A 19441-nucleotide genomic window follows, 5' to 3' on the forward strand; every position below is an offset into this window, starting at 1 on the left:
TCCCCTCCCCTCCCCTTCCTTTCCTTTCCTTTTTTTGATGGAGTCTTGCTCTGTCATGCAGGCTGGAGTGCACTGGCAGATCTCGGCACACTGCAACCTCTACCTCCTGAGTTCAAGCAATTCTCCCTGCCTCAGTCTCCCAAGTAGCTGGGATTATAGGTGATCACCACCATACCTGGCTATTTTTTGTATTTTTAGTAGAGATGGGGTTTCGCCATGTTGACCAGGCTGGTCTCAAACTCCCGACCTCAGGTGATCTGCCCACCTCGGCTTCCCAAAGTGCTGGGATTACAGGCGTGAGCCACAGCGCCCGGCCGAAATTTCTTTTTTTGAAATTCTGGAGTAGTATCTCCAGACAGGACCCTGTCAACACACTATGACACCATGATATCTTCATGTGCTGATTTCTTCTCTGAAAACCTATTTTGAATCATACTCGCCACTATTTACTGAGTGTTGTCTCAGTTCCTGTGACTCTAAGAGGTGCTGCCTCTCTGAGGGGTGCGCTGTTAGGCATAACCTCCTGAAGGCACACAATGAGAAAAAAAGCCAGAGCCAGTCTCTAATCCATGTTTCCTGACCCCAACCCATGCTGCTAACCACCTCACTCAATAGCTTTGCTAGGCATCTCTTGGGAGTATTTTGATATATATATGTATATATATTTTTTAAATCAGTTGTTTTAATATCAGCCCAATTAATGGGGGCATATTGGAAAAATGGTCCCCACGTGACCTCCTGAAGCAGAGACTTGTCATCAGATGTTGCAAAACCAGGCTTCTGTTTCTTTGCCTGAATAAGGTAATGTCTGTTCTACTTTTCTTCTATTTGAATTTCACCAACTGTTCAAAGCACAGACCTCTCCCAAAAGCCTTCTCTGAACTTTTCCAGTCCAAGTGAACTTTTAATTGTTTGAATCTTTTATCAATTGTTTTCTGTATTTATACTAGGCAATGAATCATATCAAGCTCTGTAGCATCTCTTTGTCCTGTTGAACTATAATTTGTGGCTTTCATTGATGTTTAGCTTTTCATAAATAACAATTGTTCCTCTAGGCTGAAACTCAAGAAGCAATACTGGATAACAGAAAGAAAAGGCTTTAGACACTGAGAGAGCTGCAATCAAAACCCAACTCTGCAGCTAGCTGTGTGACCTTGGGTATGTTACTTAACCTCTCTGAGTTTCCATTTCCTCATTAATAAATTTAGGTAATAATACTCCACAGATTGGTTATTGAGGTGAAATAAGATGGCATGTGTGAAGTGTCCACAATGTGGACACTTTTTTTATGTGGAAGTTGTCAGCTTATAAATTGGAATTGGAATATATAAATGATGCTTTCTCAGTTTGATTTAGCTGTGAACATACAGATTTCCTTTTAGGTGAAATATGAAGCATAGCAAAGCATTTGAAAAACAATCTCTGAAATATGATTATAGGTTAGCAAGAAACCAGAAGTAAAAGCTAAATATTAAAGAGAAAAATAAAGCAGGGAAGAGGAATAGAAAGTGTGTGTGAGGGAGAGGGGAGTGAAATTGCAGCTGAGTAGGTCAGGTAAGGCTTTAGTGATAGTAACTTTTCAGTTAAGACCAGAAGAAAGTGTGGGAGCCAACCATGGGGACGCCTGGGGCAGAGCTTTCCAGGCAGAGGATGCTCTAGTCAAAAGATTGCTAGCCCTGCCCTTTGTGCCATGACGAAATAATAACTTAATGGGTTCTCATTAATTTTAGTGCATGCATGCAAAAGAATAATTTTTTGGTTTCCTAGGTTTTTTCCCTCTCTCTTTTTCTTTTTTAGTTTAAAGGACAAATTATACTCTGGTCTTCTTCCCTTTGGGGAAATGGAGAAGAAAAAAGGGCTTAAAGATAAGGCAACTCTCCACTGGGAATTAAAAGTAGTTTTTCCTTCAAATTTTTCTACAAACTTTTATCTGGACTTTTACTTTAACAAATTGTGTTTGTAACATCTTAGAAGACCAAAAAGTTGGAGAATTTTGCAATTTTAGAGAATAAAACATTGATATGACCTATATGGAATTTTTAAGTGCCAAGGTGTTTTTGGTGTAATAGGTCTAAAAATATTTGAAGGGTTGACGCCTTACTCAAATATTAATGGTCTTTACTGTAATTCCCAAAGATTTATGATTATCTTAAGTAAGCTTCCTCTTATTATCATGCCCCAAATAGTGAGATGGCAGAAATTATACTTTTAAAATTTAATTTAATTTAAAGTCCCAGGATACACATGCAGGATGTACGGGTTTGTTACATAGGTAAACGTGTGCCATGGTGGTTTGCTGCACCTATTAACCCATCACCTAGGTATTAAGCCCAGCATGCATTAGCTACTTATCCTGATGCTCTTCCTCCCCTCACCCCCCTAATAGGCTCCAGTGTGTGTTGTTCCCCTCCCTGTGTCCATGTATTCTCATTGTTCAGCTCCCACTAACAAGTGAGAACACGCAGTATTTGGTTTTCTGTTCCTGGGCTAGTTTGCTGAGGATAGAAATTATGCTTTTAATTCTTGATGTCATCATTAAGGAAGATAGTGGAGTCTTAACTCTTTTCCCCAAAAACAAAAATACTTCAAAAAGTTAACTTCTATCATTTTGTTTAGAATTCGTTAGCTCTCTCCTCACCTTATCTGTTTCATTTTTTCTACATGGACAGGGTTGTGGTACCAGATGTGTACTTAGGCACACTATGAGTTGTGACACTTGATTTAGAAAACACTGCTGTTGGGACACACACGAGAATTAGAATAAAGCACTAGATGGACAGGGCTTTTCTCCCTGGAAAACTTCCAGAGGGGACGGTGCTCTTGACATTCCAGAGATAATGAAGAGTTTTCAAGACACTTTCTATTTCCATATGAGTTCCTTTGTATGCTGGGTTGCCTGCCATTATGTTTATGTAATTCTGACAGTGTTCTTAATGACACACTAACAGATTGTAAAACACGCTGCTGGCATTTACTTGTTTTTTATATTTTTAAAACAATGTCCTTCATGTAACAGTAGTTAAGCGCGGCAGAAGGACATCATTAGAGCCATGGTTAAACTGTAATTTACACCATTAGGAAGGCAGGAGCAATTTTTATTGCCTGGCAATTTTCTTGCTGAAATATTTGGACCATATGGCTCAATTTGTGTAATAACCTTAATTTCTGCACCCTTCAGGTCTGCCTCCATCTCCTACGGAATGGTAAAATGCGGTTTAGCAGAAAAGGCAACTGTCTATACTTAGAGAGTTGAGATTAATAACATGTCACGTCCTGTTTTTGGTGAAGGAATTCGAACAGCAGCCAGATGGTATCTCTACAAATAACTGTCAGGGGTCTTGATCTAATCAATACAATGTATTAATACATCTCCCTTTGCTGTTTCTCTAGGGGCTGGTGCACAACATCTGGAAAGAGTAGGGTGGGGGGGGGTCCGCCAAGTAGAAAGCCGATTCTTTTCAGAATCAAACTGAGCCCAATTAATTTTTCATGTATCCTTGATAACTGTTTCATAATGAGCTATGCGTCTTGATGGATTTGGGGTTGGCAGAGCAGGCTGCCCCTGCTTTCTATCCCCATTCAGTCCACTTATAGAAACCAACCCATTAATCAAGCTATCTGGCATAAAACCTGAATCTCAGCTCAGCAAGAGATCAATAACCATCCTAAAAAAACACAGAACCAGCCACTAATGGGCACAGGTATCCAGCCATGACATTAGTAATTGCTTTAGCAAAAATAAAACTCTGTATCATAATCACCCAATAGGAACTTGTACGATAAAATTCATTACTTGTGTCTTGTCAAAAAGTAACATTTACATCCGTTAAAAATATACTGTAATTTTACTATCTAGACATGACCATTATCTTTCAGTGTTAGACAACGCACTCTTTTGAATGGATTAAAACTCTGATTTTGTAATGTGAATATTTAATAATTCAAGTATCATATAAAATGTTTAAAAATGAGTTATTACACTTATTTTAAATTCAGAGTACCTAAGGGGGTCCTTAATACAATCTTTAGCCTGGCTGTATATGACACACGGTGAGCCTGCTGTGCTAAGAACTCTGATGTGCTGTCAGATTGGTCAGATTTCGCTACTCTTTGGTTGGCTTAATGGCAAGATTTACAATTCAATTCATAAATTTTTATCACTTTACCAAGTGGTATGTTTTTGTCTCAATCCTTGGCTCTTTTATCAGATTCAAGCCTGTTATATTACTTTTCAGTTGGCAAATGTCTTTGGGCTTGGCGGAGATTTCTACCCTACGGTAATTTCTGAAAGAGAGACCAAACGACTTTGTCTATGGAGAGGAATTCAGAGCCGAGATGGGGAGATGAAGGAAACCCATTAACTGCTTGGTAAAACATTCCTTATTGGCTCTTAGACAACAAGTAGAAACCTGTTTTGCCCCTAGGAGAGTCTGAGATTTTGATTAGAAGAAACTCCTGGGAAGTGCTGCCAAAAAGATAGTCATTCATTGGCTGATCATCTGATCAAACCCTGCCAAGATGACAGAAAGGTCTACGGAATCATCCAGGAACGTTAAGGTGATGTCACATTCATCTTTTCTGACAACATGACTAAGAATCATGATGCCTGTGTTTGTTCTGTCAATGGTTTGTGGTTCCACAGAATGAGTGCTGGGTTTAGAATCAGGAGTATGCGCTAGAGTCCTCCTAGGTCCTTTTAACTATTTATAAGTACAATCAATATCATGCATGACAAAATGATTGCTTATTACATTGTAATTTGTCTCTTTTCTTATTGTTTCTCCGAATACATGATGAATTTCAGAGAGAAAAGTCTATTTCTCATTTGTTTGTATCTGTTACAGCTTCTGGACCAAGTAGATTCTCAAAAGAGAAATTTGGTGAAAAACTGATTAATGGAAGGGCCCAGTATTTCTTGGTCTTGATTACTGAATTAGATTTGATGTGTCTTGGTCCTCAATTGCAAATAACTTGCAATTTTCATATATTCATGAGACTACAGAGAAGCAATAGCCCTGGTTTTCAACTTTAATTTTGTTTGCTGATGTCCAGTGTAGGTAAACAGAAAATTCCCTGACAATGGAGTGTTTGTAGTGGAGCTGCATAACATCAGGTGAGAAAGTTATTGAAACAACTGAATTATGTAACTAGATAATATCTGAAATTTGGGATCCAAAATACGTGGCATCCAGAAATCCTAATTTGTGTGTAGTCATTATCAAAATATTTAATTTATGCAAATTTAAACCCTCTGTGACAAAGATAGAAGATAGTTGCCATTCTGGAGCCTTCCGGTCCATAGATATGATCAAAAATGCCAACAGTTCTAGCTTAGTATGGGCACAGCACTAACAGGATGTTTCACCTTAAAAATTATATCGAGATAAAAAGATTCATTTGCAAACCCATCACATATGTATTCACAGGTGGTGGGTGTGGGTCATTGCATTTGGATTAAAAAGCAAATGTCTCTCTCTACATGAGAGGTCACTAGCTTGTGTAAGGCAAAATCTTTTCACTGTTCGGCATAATTAGAATATTCCAACAGTGGTTTCAGTAATTTAAAAATCACAGTATTGTTGTAATATTTTTCTAGGCTTCAGGAGCTCACAATTGTTTGGCCCAATCAAATCTGGGAACACTAGAGAAGTTATCACCCATCAAGGTAATTACTTTCAAGTTGAAATAATTACTCTATCAATGTTAATGGTCTTTCAACTTCAATAAAGCACTCACCTGCCGATAATCACAGCTAACCTCTTGCTCTAATGCAATTCCCTCTCTATTTAGTAGGTTATATTACGGCCGTTACAGTGGTCACTTGTCCTGAACAGCTGCTGAATTTCACTTTGATCAGCTGTGAACCATAAAAAAATTGGTCATCTGTGTATGATTTCCCCCTCACCCATAAGCCCTTGCAGAGCTAAGGATATGATCTCTTGGCTCTAATAGGGTACTTCAGGGGCAGCCATCTTGTTTCAGGTAGTGGCTACTTTCCATTTGTGACAAGAGCAGAGTAGTTCAATTAACTTCTGCCCTTCACTGCCATTTACAGCTTGCTGTCTCTGCTAAATGGCATGTATTCTGAATTTATGGCCCAGGTCTGTTAGTATGTGGACTAATTCATTTTACTTTCACACACATTTTTGACAAGGCTCCACAGGAGTCTTCGGTGTCTGAGGAGGGTTTTCTTACAAGTTGGTTAAAGGCCAGAAAATAGGAACATACTTGACCCACAGGTCAAACAGTCTCCCCACCAACTAACTGTCCCTCATGTACTGATGAACTACTATTTGGCATAGGGGAAGTAGGTAGATGCCAATTTGGCATAATCCATTTGTATGATTTGAGAAGTGTGAGTGTGTGTGTGACTAAAATACCTCATGATGTTCTGCTGATATAATCCCAGATCTAAGGGAAAGGGCAGGGTCCTAAGAGTGTCATGGCAGGTAAACAGAACTACATATGGGGTGGAAATCTGCTGAGGAGGGCTCTTATACTGGCAGGTATGTGATGTTGTTGGGGCAGGGGGGCCAGGGATAAGACTGTAATAAACCTCAGGAGACAAAAAAAAAAAAAAAAAAAAAAGCATGTTCTTGCTTCAGGCAGTTTAGAAAGGAAATAGAACCTAATCCAGTATTTGGAAAATTACATGGAAATTGACAATGTGGTATCAGGAAACATGTAAATTTGCAAGCTCAGAGTTTTGTTGCAAGGTGAGGAACACTTAAAATGCATAAAACATAAGGTTTTTCACTCGTGACCAAATTAGTACAGTTGCCTAGACAGACCAGAACCTTATCTACATTTGCTAATTTATTCCAGTCTCTGTTTTTTCAAATAGAAGGACTGCTAAAGGTTTATAGTCTATTTATATTGCCATTTATGGTACTTTGCATATGCATTAATTTATTAGTCATTGCAGCAGCCCTATGAGATAAATGACATTTTAGTTCAGACTTGACGAGTAAGAATGAGGACAGATGAATTATAGAATGAGCCACCATTCCAGGAGGAGGGATTAACGTGTGTGAAGATCCTAATGTCTTCAAGTGGAAGGATTTAAGATATAGTGTGGAAATAGAATCAATAGTACTCAGTGAAGAACTGATATGGAAGTAAGAAAGAGGGAGGACTCAAAAATGATCTGGCTTGCACAACTAGAAAGAGAATAGGTCCATTTAGTTATATAACAGGATGTGACATAGAACTGTATTGGAGAATAATGAGTATACTTTACAAAAATAGGTGGTAAGTAACTCCACTGGAACAGCTAGATGTATCACTGCAGGACTTATGGAAAAAACAGCTCCATCTTCCTATGAAGATCTATGTAGACAACCTATATGAGAAGACCCAAGTTCATAAAAAAATAAAATGAAGAAGGGGATTCAATGGAGAATAAAGAGACTTTGGTTATATCCTTCCCACTTCAGGGAGGGAATGGGATTTCTCCACAATCTCCTTTCAAGGCAGACAAGGAATATCCAAGAGAAGCTCTTGAAGAAACTGGCGGTGTTGCAAGAAAAGTGAGATGAACAGTCTGGTCTTGGCAAGAGGCTTCCTACTGCACTGATGAAACTCATAGGACAATTTTGATGCAATGACTAGAGTGGAAAGGGTCTTCTGTAATCCTTAAGTGATCCCAGAGTTTTGGGATAATAGTCTAACACCTAAGCTAAAACCTATGTCTTAGTCAATGAATTCCAAAGTTGGGAGACTGGCTAGGTCTCATCCAGCATGATAGGTCAAGCAGAGAATATAGTACTGGACAAGCTGTACCTTCATTATTTGATGGAACCAAAGTTTTCTGCAGTCCTAGTGGGTGCCAAGAAAGGAATGAGTTTTGTCAACATGATAGGACTTGATATTGGCTGCCTGCTTGGGAGAGGGGCCCCCAGAGGCCAAAAAGGTTGTAGGATAGATCTCTTGGACAATAACAAATAGTAAGAAATTAGTCAGAGAGTATATTGCTTGCTTGGGAGAGGGGCCCCCAGAGGCCAAAAAGGTTGTAGAGTGGACCTCTTGGATAATAACAAATAGTAAGAAATTAGCCAGAGAGTGTATTGCCTACATCAGTGGACTATGAGGCATAGAATTTCCTATGGGGACCCCTATATAACCCACCATGAGGCATCTGTTCCCTCAAAATTAATAGAAGATTAATTACAGCAACGTTGTTGAGTAAAGCTCTGTTCCTTTTTGTCTAATTCTTTCTTTTTATGCCATGATCCTGGGGGAAATAAATAAGAGAAGAAGAGGGAACTGAAGAAAGAGGAAAATGACCATGCCCTCTTTCCCCACTGTAGATCCTTAAGAACAAATCAGGTTTTAATTTAGACCGGAATTTTTGTTGTTGTTGTTGTTGTTTGAGACAGAGTCTTGCTCTGTCACCCAGGCTGGAGTGTAATGGCAATCTTGACTCTGCCTCCCGGGTTCAAGCAATTCCCCTGCCTCAGACTCCCGAGTAGCTGGAATTACAGGCGCCAGCCACCATGCCTGGCTAATTTTTGTATTTTTACTAGAGACAAGATTTCAACACATTGGCCAGGCTGGTCTTGAATGCCTGACCTCAGGTAATCCGCCCACCTTGGCCTCCCAAAGTGCTGAGATTACAGGCATGAGCCATTGCCCCTGGCCTAGACTGAAGTTTTTAAAAAACACCTGAAATCAGCCTTGATCACCAGTTGCACTGATCCTTGTTACTGAAAAGTGACTGGAAAACCATGGAACCTGCCTTAGATGTTACTGATGGGTGAGCAAGGGAGTCCTGATGGAGCTTGCTGGGATAAAGTGGTTGGAGAAAAATATGGCTCTTTCAAAGAAGTAATTACATAAAATTCAAAAAGACTTACATGGTTTTCATCCCTAATAATGTTGAGCAAAAGGTAGATTCTTGATATGTATTTATGAATTTCAGACAAATACATGTTTGTCTGAAAGTCTAATTTGTAAGGCAAGTAAATGAAACATTAATATTAAACCCCAAATACCATCACAACTAAAATGTTTTGCCATGGGCAGTGGCTCACGCCTATAATTCTAACACTTGGGGATGCCACAGTGGGAGGATCTCTTGAGGCCAGGAATTTGAGACCAGCTGGGGCAATTTAGCGAGACACAATCTCTACGAAAAAATTAAAAGAAATTAGCTGGGCATGGTGGCATGCACCTGTAGTCCCAGCTACTTGGGAGGCTGAGTGGGGTGGATCACTTGAGTTCAGGACATCAAGGCTGCAGTGAGCTATCATGGTGTCACTGCATGGCAGCCTGTGTGATAGAGCAAGACCCTGTCTCTTTAAAAAAAAAAAGGGTTATGCCAACAAACATTCATTGTTTTGTGTGATATTTACTCATCCATGTTTTGTATCTTTTACATAAAAGAATGACACAGGTATTTCTTATTATAAAATGTGAAAATCTCAGTTTATAGAACCGACACAGGAAATATGGTAATTATTTTTATTACCAAATTTTTCTTCACATTAGAAAGATAGTCACCAAAGGAGCCCTTTTGGAAAACTACGTCTCCCAGAGTATTTTTGTTGTCTAATAAATGTGTCTGGGGAGAAAAGGCTAAGAATCATCAAATTAAAAAGAGCTGCAACTAATTTAAGATCATATGTAAAGAGCAGTAATATTTTATGTTATCTAAGCCAAAATGAAAATGGGATTAAAAATAAATTTATCAATTTACTTACACACCCTTCAGAACATGGCAATTGTGAAACATCTATTTTATTATATTGCTATTATTTTTGCCACATATCTACTTAATGATAAAGATATAGGAAACAAACCCTTGAGGAAATTTTGACTACCTCCTCCCTGACATTGGGAAAGGAAGCCTGGCAGCTAGAATCTAGAAACTAGAGTTAGTAATTCTGGATTTTATTCCCAGATTGGAAGCCAATTTTTAGTGACCCATATAATTTGCTTATTTCTCAGCACCTTATGCTTGATTCTACACAGAGTGAAGCACCATTTATTTTTCAGAATACTGGGCAAATGCATGATCTGGACTTGACATTTTATAACCCCGTGTAACAAGCAAGGATATAGTTAGGGGACAGATAATAGGTAAACCACTTTTTCTTTAAAATCCCAAATTCTCAGATTTATTTCTGCCAGCACAATGGCAGGTGCCAGTGAGAAAAAGCAAACAAACCCAAATGGTGGTAGCAATATCGTCAACCTTGCCAGGAGTGTTCCCTGTAAATACCACCATGGAACTCCTGCATGCCAAGCAAGGCTAAATACAGTTTCTTTCCTGACACTGCACAATTCATCACAGAGCTAATTGGGAAGGGAGTTTAAGGCCTCTAACTAACGCTGTTTTCAATAATGGAAGGTATCGGTCTAAAGAGACCCCAAGAATCTTGATCTCCCTCTTTCTTCCTTAGAAAGACCTACATAGAGATGAGCAGGGAGGTGAAACTTTTCATGAGGTTGGGAGAGCAGCTAGTGATGCATTAAAACCCACACTCTTTCCATTTCTCTGCTCCTGCTGCCTCTGCTGCTGCTGCCGCTGCTGTTGTTCCTGCCAACACATACGCTTCTCACCCCCATGGAGGGCCCCCACTGCCAGTTCTCCATCCACTGCCACCACAAGCAGAATTCATGCCTCCATTGCACCTGTCTTATGTGGCTCTCTCAGCAACATCCACCTGTCTATAAACAACTCTGGGGGGACCGTGGGGCAAGCTAGTGATGGCACCACAACATGGGCAATTTATTGGTGGCCTCTTGGGCAGACATGAGATCTTAATAAACAAGGGACTAATGCATTAGCTAATGCTAATTGCATTAGCAGTACCTCTTATGAGTCTGTGGACTGAATTGCAATCCTGCAATTGTGGGGACGGATTCTGTGCCTCATTAATGGAGAAGGCACTGTAGTTCTTTTGCCCTGAAGAATTTTAGCCAGAGTGGCCAATAAACAAAAACTTGAAAAATTTCCTACAGCAGGCACAGAAAGGAAAGAAGACAGGAAAGTTGTTTAGCTGCTGCAGAAATTAGGTAAATAGTAAGTACATCTAGGAAAGTACTTGGAAAGTGATTTAAAATGGAGTCTTCTACAACCCCTATGGACAACGATATAGAGATTTCTCAAAGAACTAAAAGTAGAATTACCCTTCAATCCAGCAGCAATCTCACTGCTGGGCATCTACCTAGAGGAAAATAAATCATTATATTAAAAAAGATACCTGCATTTGTATGTTTATTACAGCACTATTCACAATAGAAAAGGTACTGAATCAAACTAAGGGTTCATCAATGGATGACTGCATAAAGAGAATGTGATATACATATCTATCTATCTGTCTATCTATCTATCTATCTATCTATCTATCTATCTATCTATCTACCTACCTACCTACCTACCTATATGTATATATCTCCTGATTTCTATTTCCATTTTCCATATTTACTAAATAGGAATAATTTTACATACCATAGAATATAATTATATATATGAATATATACATGCATACACACACACACATACACACACACACACACACACTGTAGAATACTACTCAGCCATAAAAGATAATGAAATCATGTCTTTTGCAGCAACATGGATAGAACTATATAGGCCATTATCCTCAGGAAATAACTCAGACACAGAAAGTCAAATACTGCATGTTCTCACTTGTAAGTACGACTACATAATGTGTACACATGGACATAGGGTGTGGAATAATAGACACTGGAGACTTGGAAGGGTGGGAGGGAGGGAGGGAGCGGGGTGAGGGATGATAAACGACTTAATGGGTATGATGTATGTTATTTGTGCGACGGTTCCACTAAAAGCCCAGATTTCACCACTATGCAATATAGCCAGGTAGCAAAACTTCACTGGGACCCATTAAGTTTATATAAAAATTAAAATGAAATGGGGTCTTCTAAACATGGGCAGCAGAAACGCATCTGTAAGAAGCTTAAAAACCCAGAATGCCCAACAGTAACAGCCTGTGCCTCAGAACTAATCACTCATTTTTCCTCACAGTCTCTGCTCTGCTCAAGGGCCAAGTCTCATAGTAGACTTCAAAAACATAGTTAAGTTTGGTATTAAATGTTGACATATTGAATATAGTACTCAATGACTATTTGCCAAATCAGATGGAATTGTCAATAATTTGTTGGTCCCTGAAGGCCCGTTGTGCTACTATGGAGAAGTCATGCTGCTCTGAACAAAGGGAGGTAGACTTAAATTATAGGAGGAAGGATTTGTCTGAGATAAAAGACACATTCTTCTGTGATGGTGAGGAGTATAGAACATTGGATAAGTAATAGAACTTCCTTTACATTTTTTGGAAATGAAGTCTTGCTCTGTTTCCCAGGCTGGAGTGCTGTGGCAGGATCTTGGCTCACTGCAACCTCAGCCTCCTGGGTTCAAGCAATTCTCCTGCCTCAGCCTTCCAAATAGTAAAAATACTAAAAATATTGTTTTTAATACAGACAAGATTTCACCATGTGGGCCAGGCTGTTCTCGAACTCTTGACCTCATGATCTGCCCGCCTCAGTCTCCCAAAGTGCTGGGATCACAGGCATGGGCCACAGCGCTCGGCCTAGATATCTTTTAAACAAAAATATTGAACACAATCTCCTACACAGGGACTGTGGGAATTAACTGAAATACAGAAACACTAGTTCATTTTCTGGATGACTTCTTTCAAAGGTGTCATATCATAAAGAATCATAGTGGCCCTGATGCCCTGAAAACGTGGTCCAGTGGCCAGAAGATCTGAATACTTGCCCAGACTGCTTTGTGGAAGATGTCCTTGTTTGCTTGAAAAGATCAGGTGGGATCTTTCTTAGTGAATCTAATGAAGCCTTCTCTTGGAATTCTGAGAGCCAAAGGTTTTGATTTTGGGAGACCACTTTGAATATACACATACACATTCAAAAATAGGACACAGAAGTATTGTTTTTAAAATTATTCTGGCTATTCTATTCGACATTGCAAGAAAAAACATCTTCGGGAAAACAGAAGAGTGCACCACTACTGGACTGTCAAAATGAAGGCCACGTCAGGGAGGGCCCATGTGCAAAGAGCCCTGTGCCACTTAAAGCTTGGGGTCATAGGCTTGCCTCTTTTTCAGAAGCTTTTTAGTGTGATAAAAATACAGCCTAGAAGATTAAATAAAGAACAGAGTCCATGGATTCATCATATACTTTAAATCTTGTGTTTTAAAATGAAGCTGGTTATGAAGGGATGACTTACAAGATATTCCACAAGGGAATTCCAACAGAAGTATTTCAGGAGATTAAATGATTATTAGACTCATACCCCTGAAAGTTGTATTTTAAAAGATCAGAGGTTTAATCACTGCAATCCCGGTGCCTTCAATAAAAGCATATTTAAATTAAGGTGCCTCATTCAGAAAGCTATTAACAAGGGTGTTTCAGTATATTCATAAACATTTTACTTTAAGGGTGAAAGTTTAGAACATGAGTTTGAAAGATATGGTGGGAAGTAACCAACTTCCTCCTGGATCACATATCCACTAAAAAATACCTTTTACGCTTAAGAACACTGCTCCTAGGCCGGGCGCGGTGGCTCAAGTCTGTAATCCCAGCACTTTGGGAGGCCGAGACGGGTGGATCACAAGGTCAGGAGATCGAGACCATCCTGGCTAACACGGTGAAACCCCGTCTCTACTAAAAAACATACAAAAAATTAGGCGGGCGAGGTGGCGGGCCCCTGTAGTCCCAGCTACTCGGGAGGCTGAGGCAGGAGAATGGCGTAAACCCGGGAGGCGGAGCTTGCAGTGAGCTGGGATCCGGTCACTGCACTCCAGCCTGGGCGACAGAGCGAGACTCCGTTTCAAAAAAAAAAAAAAAGAACACTGCTTCTAGTGCTTATCATAATATAGGTACTAGAAGAACTAGAAGATGTAATATAAAAGACTCTAGTATATAATTTACTATCTAATAAAAATATAGTACTAATTCTGAAACAGATAAAAATGAAAACTGATCTTTTCATTTACATATTGCTTATTTTTTAGTCATATGAGAAAATTAAACATGAAGACAGTGGGAAAACATTGTACTTCAAACTATTAATTCAAAAGGCTCTTCCAGAGTTTTCTGAAAATATATTTGCTCACTGTAATTTAAATATTTTGATAAATGTTATACTCCATAAGATAACCTTCATATAAATTGGCCTTCCAGGATTTAAAGCATAGAAACACAGTCTTTTTTTTTTTCTTAAAGAATGCTTTAGTTTGTCTGCTTATTTGTTCTTATTGAGGATTTTCCATATTTAATACATATTTGTATTTAACTCCCAAGACCACAAAATTTAATCTTATCCATGAAGCATCTTCAGTTTGAGAGCTGATCTCCCAGAGCACTTCTTGCCTGACACTTGGTATATGATGTTACTCTCTCTTGTGCTGTGGTTTAAAGCTAGAAGATAGTGGAGTTTGGGATCTAAGTCCCAGTGTAGTGGACATTATAGGCTGTACTCAACCGCTTCTTCCTCTTTTCCCCTTATGTGCAATTAAATCTCTGCAATATGAAACAGAACACTCCCTGCGACAAGGACCATCCTGTTTCTGTATCTCCCATAGACCATGAGGCTATGTTGTACATAAAGGAAGCACTCAGGAGCTACTAGCTGATCAGGTGAACTGAGTTAAGTTGTTTTATGGGCCAGAGGAGGCCATCCCTGAAAAAAATCATTAGTAAGCTCTAGTGCATGCAATTTTTTTTTTGTGTGTGTGTATGTTTAAATATATATATGTATATATATACACACACACATATATACATACACACATACATACACATACATATATACACATACTACATATATGTGTATATATAATTCTATGTAATTTCATCTGAACCTGATTTCTATGAGGTATGGAGGAAAGCGTTACATTATTCCCATTTAGTATATATGGAAAATGGAAATCAAGAAACTAAATTATTCCCATTTAGGCCAGGTGTGGTGGCTCATGCCTGTAATCCTGGAACTTTGGGAGGCTGAGGCAGGCAGATCACTTGAGGTCAGGAGTTCAAGACTAGCCTGGCCAACATGGCGAAACCCCCTCGCTACTAAAAATACAAAAATTAGTTGGGCAGTGGTGGGCACCTGTAATCCCAGCTACTCAGGAGGCTGAGGCAGGAGAATTGCTTGAACCCAGGAGGCAGAGGCTGCGGTGAGCTGAGACCACGCCACTGCACTCCAGTCTGGGTGGCAGAATGAAAGCCTGTCTCAAAAAAAAAAAAAAAATTCTCATTTAGTAAATATGGAAAATGGAAATCAGGCAATTTTATGAATAAATAAAATGTATTTATTGGTTTTGAGGTAATCAAAATTAGTTGTGGTCTACAAACTGGTCCCCAAAACTCCTCATACTCAGTTCAGTATCTTATCCTCATGACTACATTACAACTTTTCACATGTGAAAGATGTTCATATATTTAAGCCCTAAGTGAAGAAAAATGAGAAGTTGGATAAGAAAATTAATTTCAACATATTAACCAGATAATCCGCATGTCTGTTATTTTTTCAAGGGTCTTACCATCACTGTGAAAGCATGCACGGTAGGGCTGTTAAATGTTGGATCGTTGGGTTTCTCCTGGTAGACCACACAGTAATGGGAGATAATGCCATTGGGAGATTCTGGCTTTGTCCAATTCAACAGAACTGAATGAGCACTGGTGACTTGAGCCCAAGGAGCTGGAAAATCTTGAGGTGGGGCTTCCAGAGTTCGTGTTAATGACCACAGACTCTCCACGGAACCCTTGGAGTTACAGGCTCTGACCCGATATTCATAGAGCGTGAAAGGTCTCAGGGTGTCTCCTTCATCCGTAAATTCAAGGGCTCCTTCTGACCAGATAAATAGAAGAGACTCCTCTTCAATGCCAGCAGGGCGTCTGAAAGGAAACCAAGCAGGCAACCAGTGACAGCTGCACACTTCAAAACAAAGTTTGTAGATGGAGTAAAAAAATTTTGTTTAGAATTTGTTATCAACTCAACTTTTCAGCTGTTTCTTCCTGGTGTCATAATAAAGAAAAACCAGATGGAGAAGTACTCCAGTGGCCCAGCTCCTATGATTTTTAAAGTGTAGTTCACACACACACACACACACACACACACACACACACACACATATATTTGACTGATTATAAAAGAGTGCATATGCTTTATAGAAAACATGGAAAATACAGAAGAAATATAAAAAGCACAAAAGGTGAAACCTCATCCATGATCACATTTTATTACCTTCCAGATGTTTTTGCTGAATAACAAAAAACATATGCAATACAAAAAAAAATTAAATGTTTTTTAAAATACAGAAGCATATATTAAGCATTATTAATGCATTTTTATGTATTTTCTAGATCTGTGTGTGTGTGTGTGTGTGTGCATGTATGCATGCAGTTATATCGAGGTTTTATTTTTTACACACCTGGAACCACAGGATATAGAATTAGCAGAGGCTGATATTATTGGGAATCCTTACCCTTCTGTGGTAAATGGATTGCAGCTGGGGTCCCAATGTGTTTGTTTCCCTGTATCCACGCCTTTAGCGAGTATGCTCCTAAACTCACTCTGGGCTTGCCTATAAGACTTTTGTGGCTAATGGGACAGTAGCAAATATGATGGTTGCAGAGACTTCAAAAGTGTTTGCACATTGAGGATGATCGTTTTGTGGCTCTTAGGACCATAAAATTACTGTGTGAAAAAGCCCAGACTTGCATACTGGAAGATGAATAACTATAAAGGGAAGCCCAGAATTCCTATTTTCTCTCATGCAGCACAGTGCTCTTTTGCATTTGTTCCCAGGATGTTTAAAAAGTATTTTAAATTCACTTCTTTGATGCCATTTACTTTCTCTTTATTTGAATTTTCTCTTCATTATTTAAACCATAACCTCTCAAAGTATGGACAATCGTTTCTTAGACATCAAGACCACTGTTTTTCTACATTTATTGTTGTTATACATCAACAACTTTATTAAGCACTTTTATATGCCCGTCATTGTATTAGAAACAAGGACAAAAAGATTAACACACCCCTTACCTAAAGGAATAGGTAGCTGAGTAGAGGAGCTGGAGCTATGTGCAAATTAATGAAAATAACATGATAAGTAATATAATAGGAATTGGTTTTAGAGTTTTTTGTTTTATTTATTTATTTATTTTATGTATTTATTTATTTATTTTGAGACTGGGTCTCACTCTGTCACTCAGGCTGGAGTGCATTGATGTAACTGCAGCCTCAAACTCCTGGGCTTAAGAGATCCTCCTGCCTCAGTCTCCTGAGTAGCCAGGACTATAGATGTGTGCTACTAGGCCTGGCTAACTTTTGAAATTTTTTTGTAGAGATGAGGTCTTGCCATGTTGCCCAGGCTGGTTTTCCTCAAGCAAGCCTCTGACCTTGGCCTTCCAAAGTGCTGGGATTACAGGCATGAGCCACCATGTCTGGCCTGCTTTAGAGATCTTTAAAGGACAAAAGTCAAATTCCTTTTAAATGTCTCCCCTAAAACCTGGTAAAATGCAGAGTATGATCCCAAAATTATTTCAACTGTCTGAGAATGGGATTGTTTAGGCTAATCTTTAGATTTTGTTGATACAAAACTAGGGCCACATGCATACTCTTTTGGTACTAAATATATATAGCATTACATATAGAAGTAAGAGAAATGGAATGGTCAGTTGTTGAGATGGCCCTATATATCTGATACTTCATTTGGAACAGTTATTTCCTCATCCAGAGGTAAAATCATGATGCAGGTTTGATAGAAAGCGAAGTTCTGGAGGAATTGTGATCTCTGTGTTCCCAACATCTGAGCCCAGTAAGTGTTCAATACTTTTTTTCAAGTGAAAGGCTAAAAGTTATGTAATCCCATGACTTCTCTGCATCTTTGCCTCTTTTCCATCAGTTCTTATTTCCTATCAAGGCAGTATTCTAGGTTGGGGGAGAATGTAACCAAGACATTGACCCTCCTCTTTCAGCTCTCTCTCTAGTTGAGAAGAGAGTGATGAATGCATCAATATTTTCCAGGCTGTTAAGAGTATTTAATTAACACACTCTTCAGAAGCTGAAAAATTCACATGCTGCCATATCAGATTAACCAGCTCCATCAAAATGTAAAGGGTTATTAAGACAAAGTAAATGACAGTACCTCTCACAAAAACTCAGAATATGTAAAATCTTTGGCTTTGGGAATCTGATGATCCTCAAGTTGATAAATCATGATGACCTAAGTATGAGCAATGACAAGCGTCCTGCTGGAAGCTATAGAGACTTCATAGACACCTCTCAGTGACCTGCAATTATGGTTCGGCAGCCCACCTCATTATTGCTCGCTACCATGCGTGGACCAGATTCTGCACTCAGTGAAGGTTTGCAGGGTTTGGCCTTTGTACTTGCTGCAGATATCAGATACCAGGTGTGTCATTGGGGGAGAGCCATTCTAATGAGAACCGCAGGGCTCATAGCGAAGGACTCCTCTCAGTGATTTTTAAAAAGGTGTTTGCTAGGATCACAATACAGCAAACAAACCTATGACGGTCTATGGGGAAGTAACATTTTCTATTTTGTCTAGCTTCAGCCTTTCCATGACAATTCAATTAATTTTTATTAAACTCTCATGAATTCCCAAATTGAGATGTAGTCATGGTTTCTGTAAAGCTGACATTCTTAAAAAATGTGCCTAAAATTTGATTTTTAAATATATATATACTATTTAAAAGATTGAGTATTTTGTTGGTCTCAAGTTTATCCACCAAAATAATTTAAAGGTGCAACCTGATTAAGTATTTCTTATCACTATTGAATTCTTGAAAAATTAATATCGTGGAGAGGTAAGTGTCCCATTTGCACTGCTAAAAAACAGAATCTCTTTATGTCTGAATACATTTTGAGCAGAAGTGGTTGAGTAAACCACAATTATTCCTAATCTATTTAAGATTTAGGCATCACCTGTTCATTTAACTGGAAGTGTTTCCTCCTGAGTAGCCTGTGTTTAGAGAAATCACATTTTCAGTTCTCTCTGAATAGCCAAATGGTTATTCTTTGCTCAAGCTCATTTGGAAGATACTTCAGGAATGTATTTTTCCAACTAGTTAGTGTAATGTTGCCTAACACTAAGAGGAAAACAAAAATAAGTATAAAAACTAGGAACCATATATTTTTAAAGGCATTCACACTTCTGTGGTCTCAATGTACAATGTTTTTAGGAGCTCCTTATTCCTTCTCTCCCCTCCAGCAATTGTCACTGCTTATTTTCAAAAGCAATTGAAACAAAATCCTAGAACCCAATGCACTACAACAATTTTAAGGTTATGAAACTGCCAGCCCCATTCCATGAAGAATATTAAAAATATTCTGAGTTTAAATAGATAATCAGAAACATCTGTAGTCAGAGGAGATAGGTTGGAGGTCCTGGCTCTGCCACTAAGTTCA

At 38.9% G+C, this 19441-nt stretch overlaps 1 protein-coding gene across 1 annotated transcript in view; it reads right to left on the bottom strand.

The window, feature by feature from the left end:
- The window catches only part of USH2A (Usher syndrome 2A (autosomal recessive, mild)), an 802205-nt gene that overhangs the window by 85005 nt on the left and 697759 nt on the right, over nucleotides 1–19441 (bottom strand). The window contains exon 60 of the mRNA XM_011929421.1: nucleotides 15549–15903. Coding sequence (XP_011784811.1) covers nucleotides 15549–15903 — 355 coding nt within the window. The remainder of the gene's footprint in view (nucleotides 1–15548; nucleotides 15904–19441) is intronic.

The sequence above is a fragment of the Colobus angolensis genome, unplaced genomic scaffold, assembly GCF_000951035.1.
Source record: "Colobus angolensis palliatus isolate OR3802 unplaced genomic scaffold, Cang.pa_1.0 Scaffold81, whole genome shotgun sequence".
Classification (NCBI taxonomy): Eukaryota; Metazoa; Chordata; class Mammalia; order Primates; family Cercopithecidae; genus Colobus; species Colobus angolensis.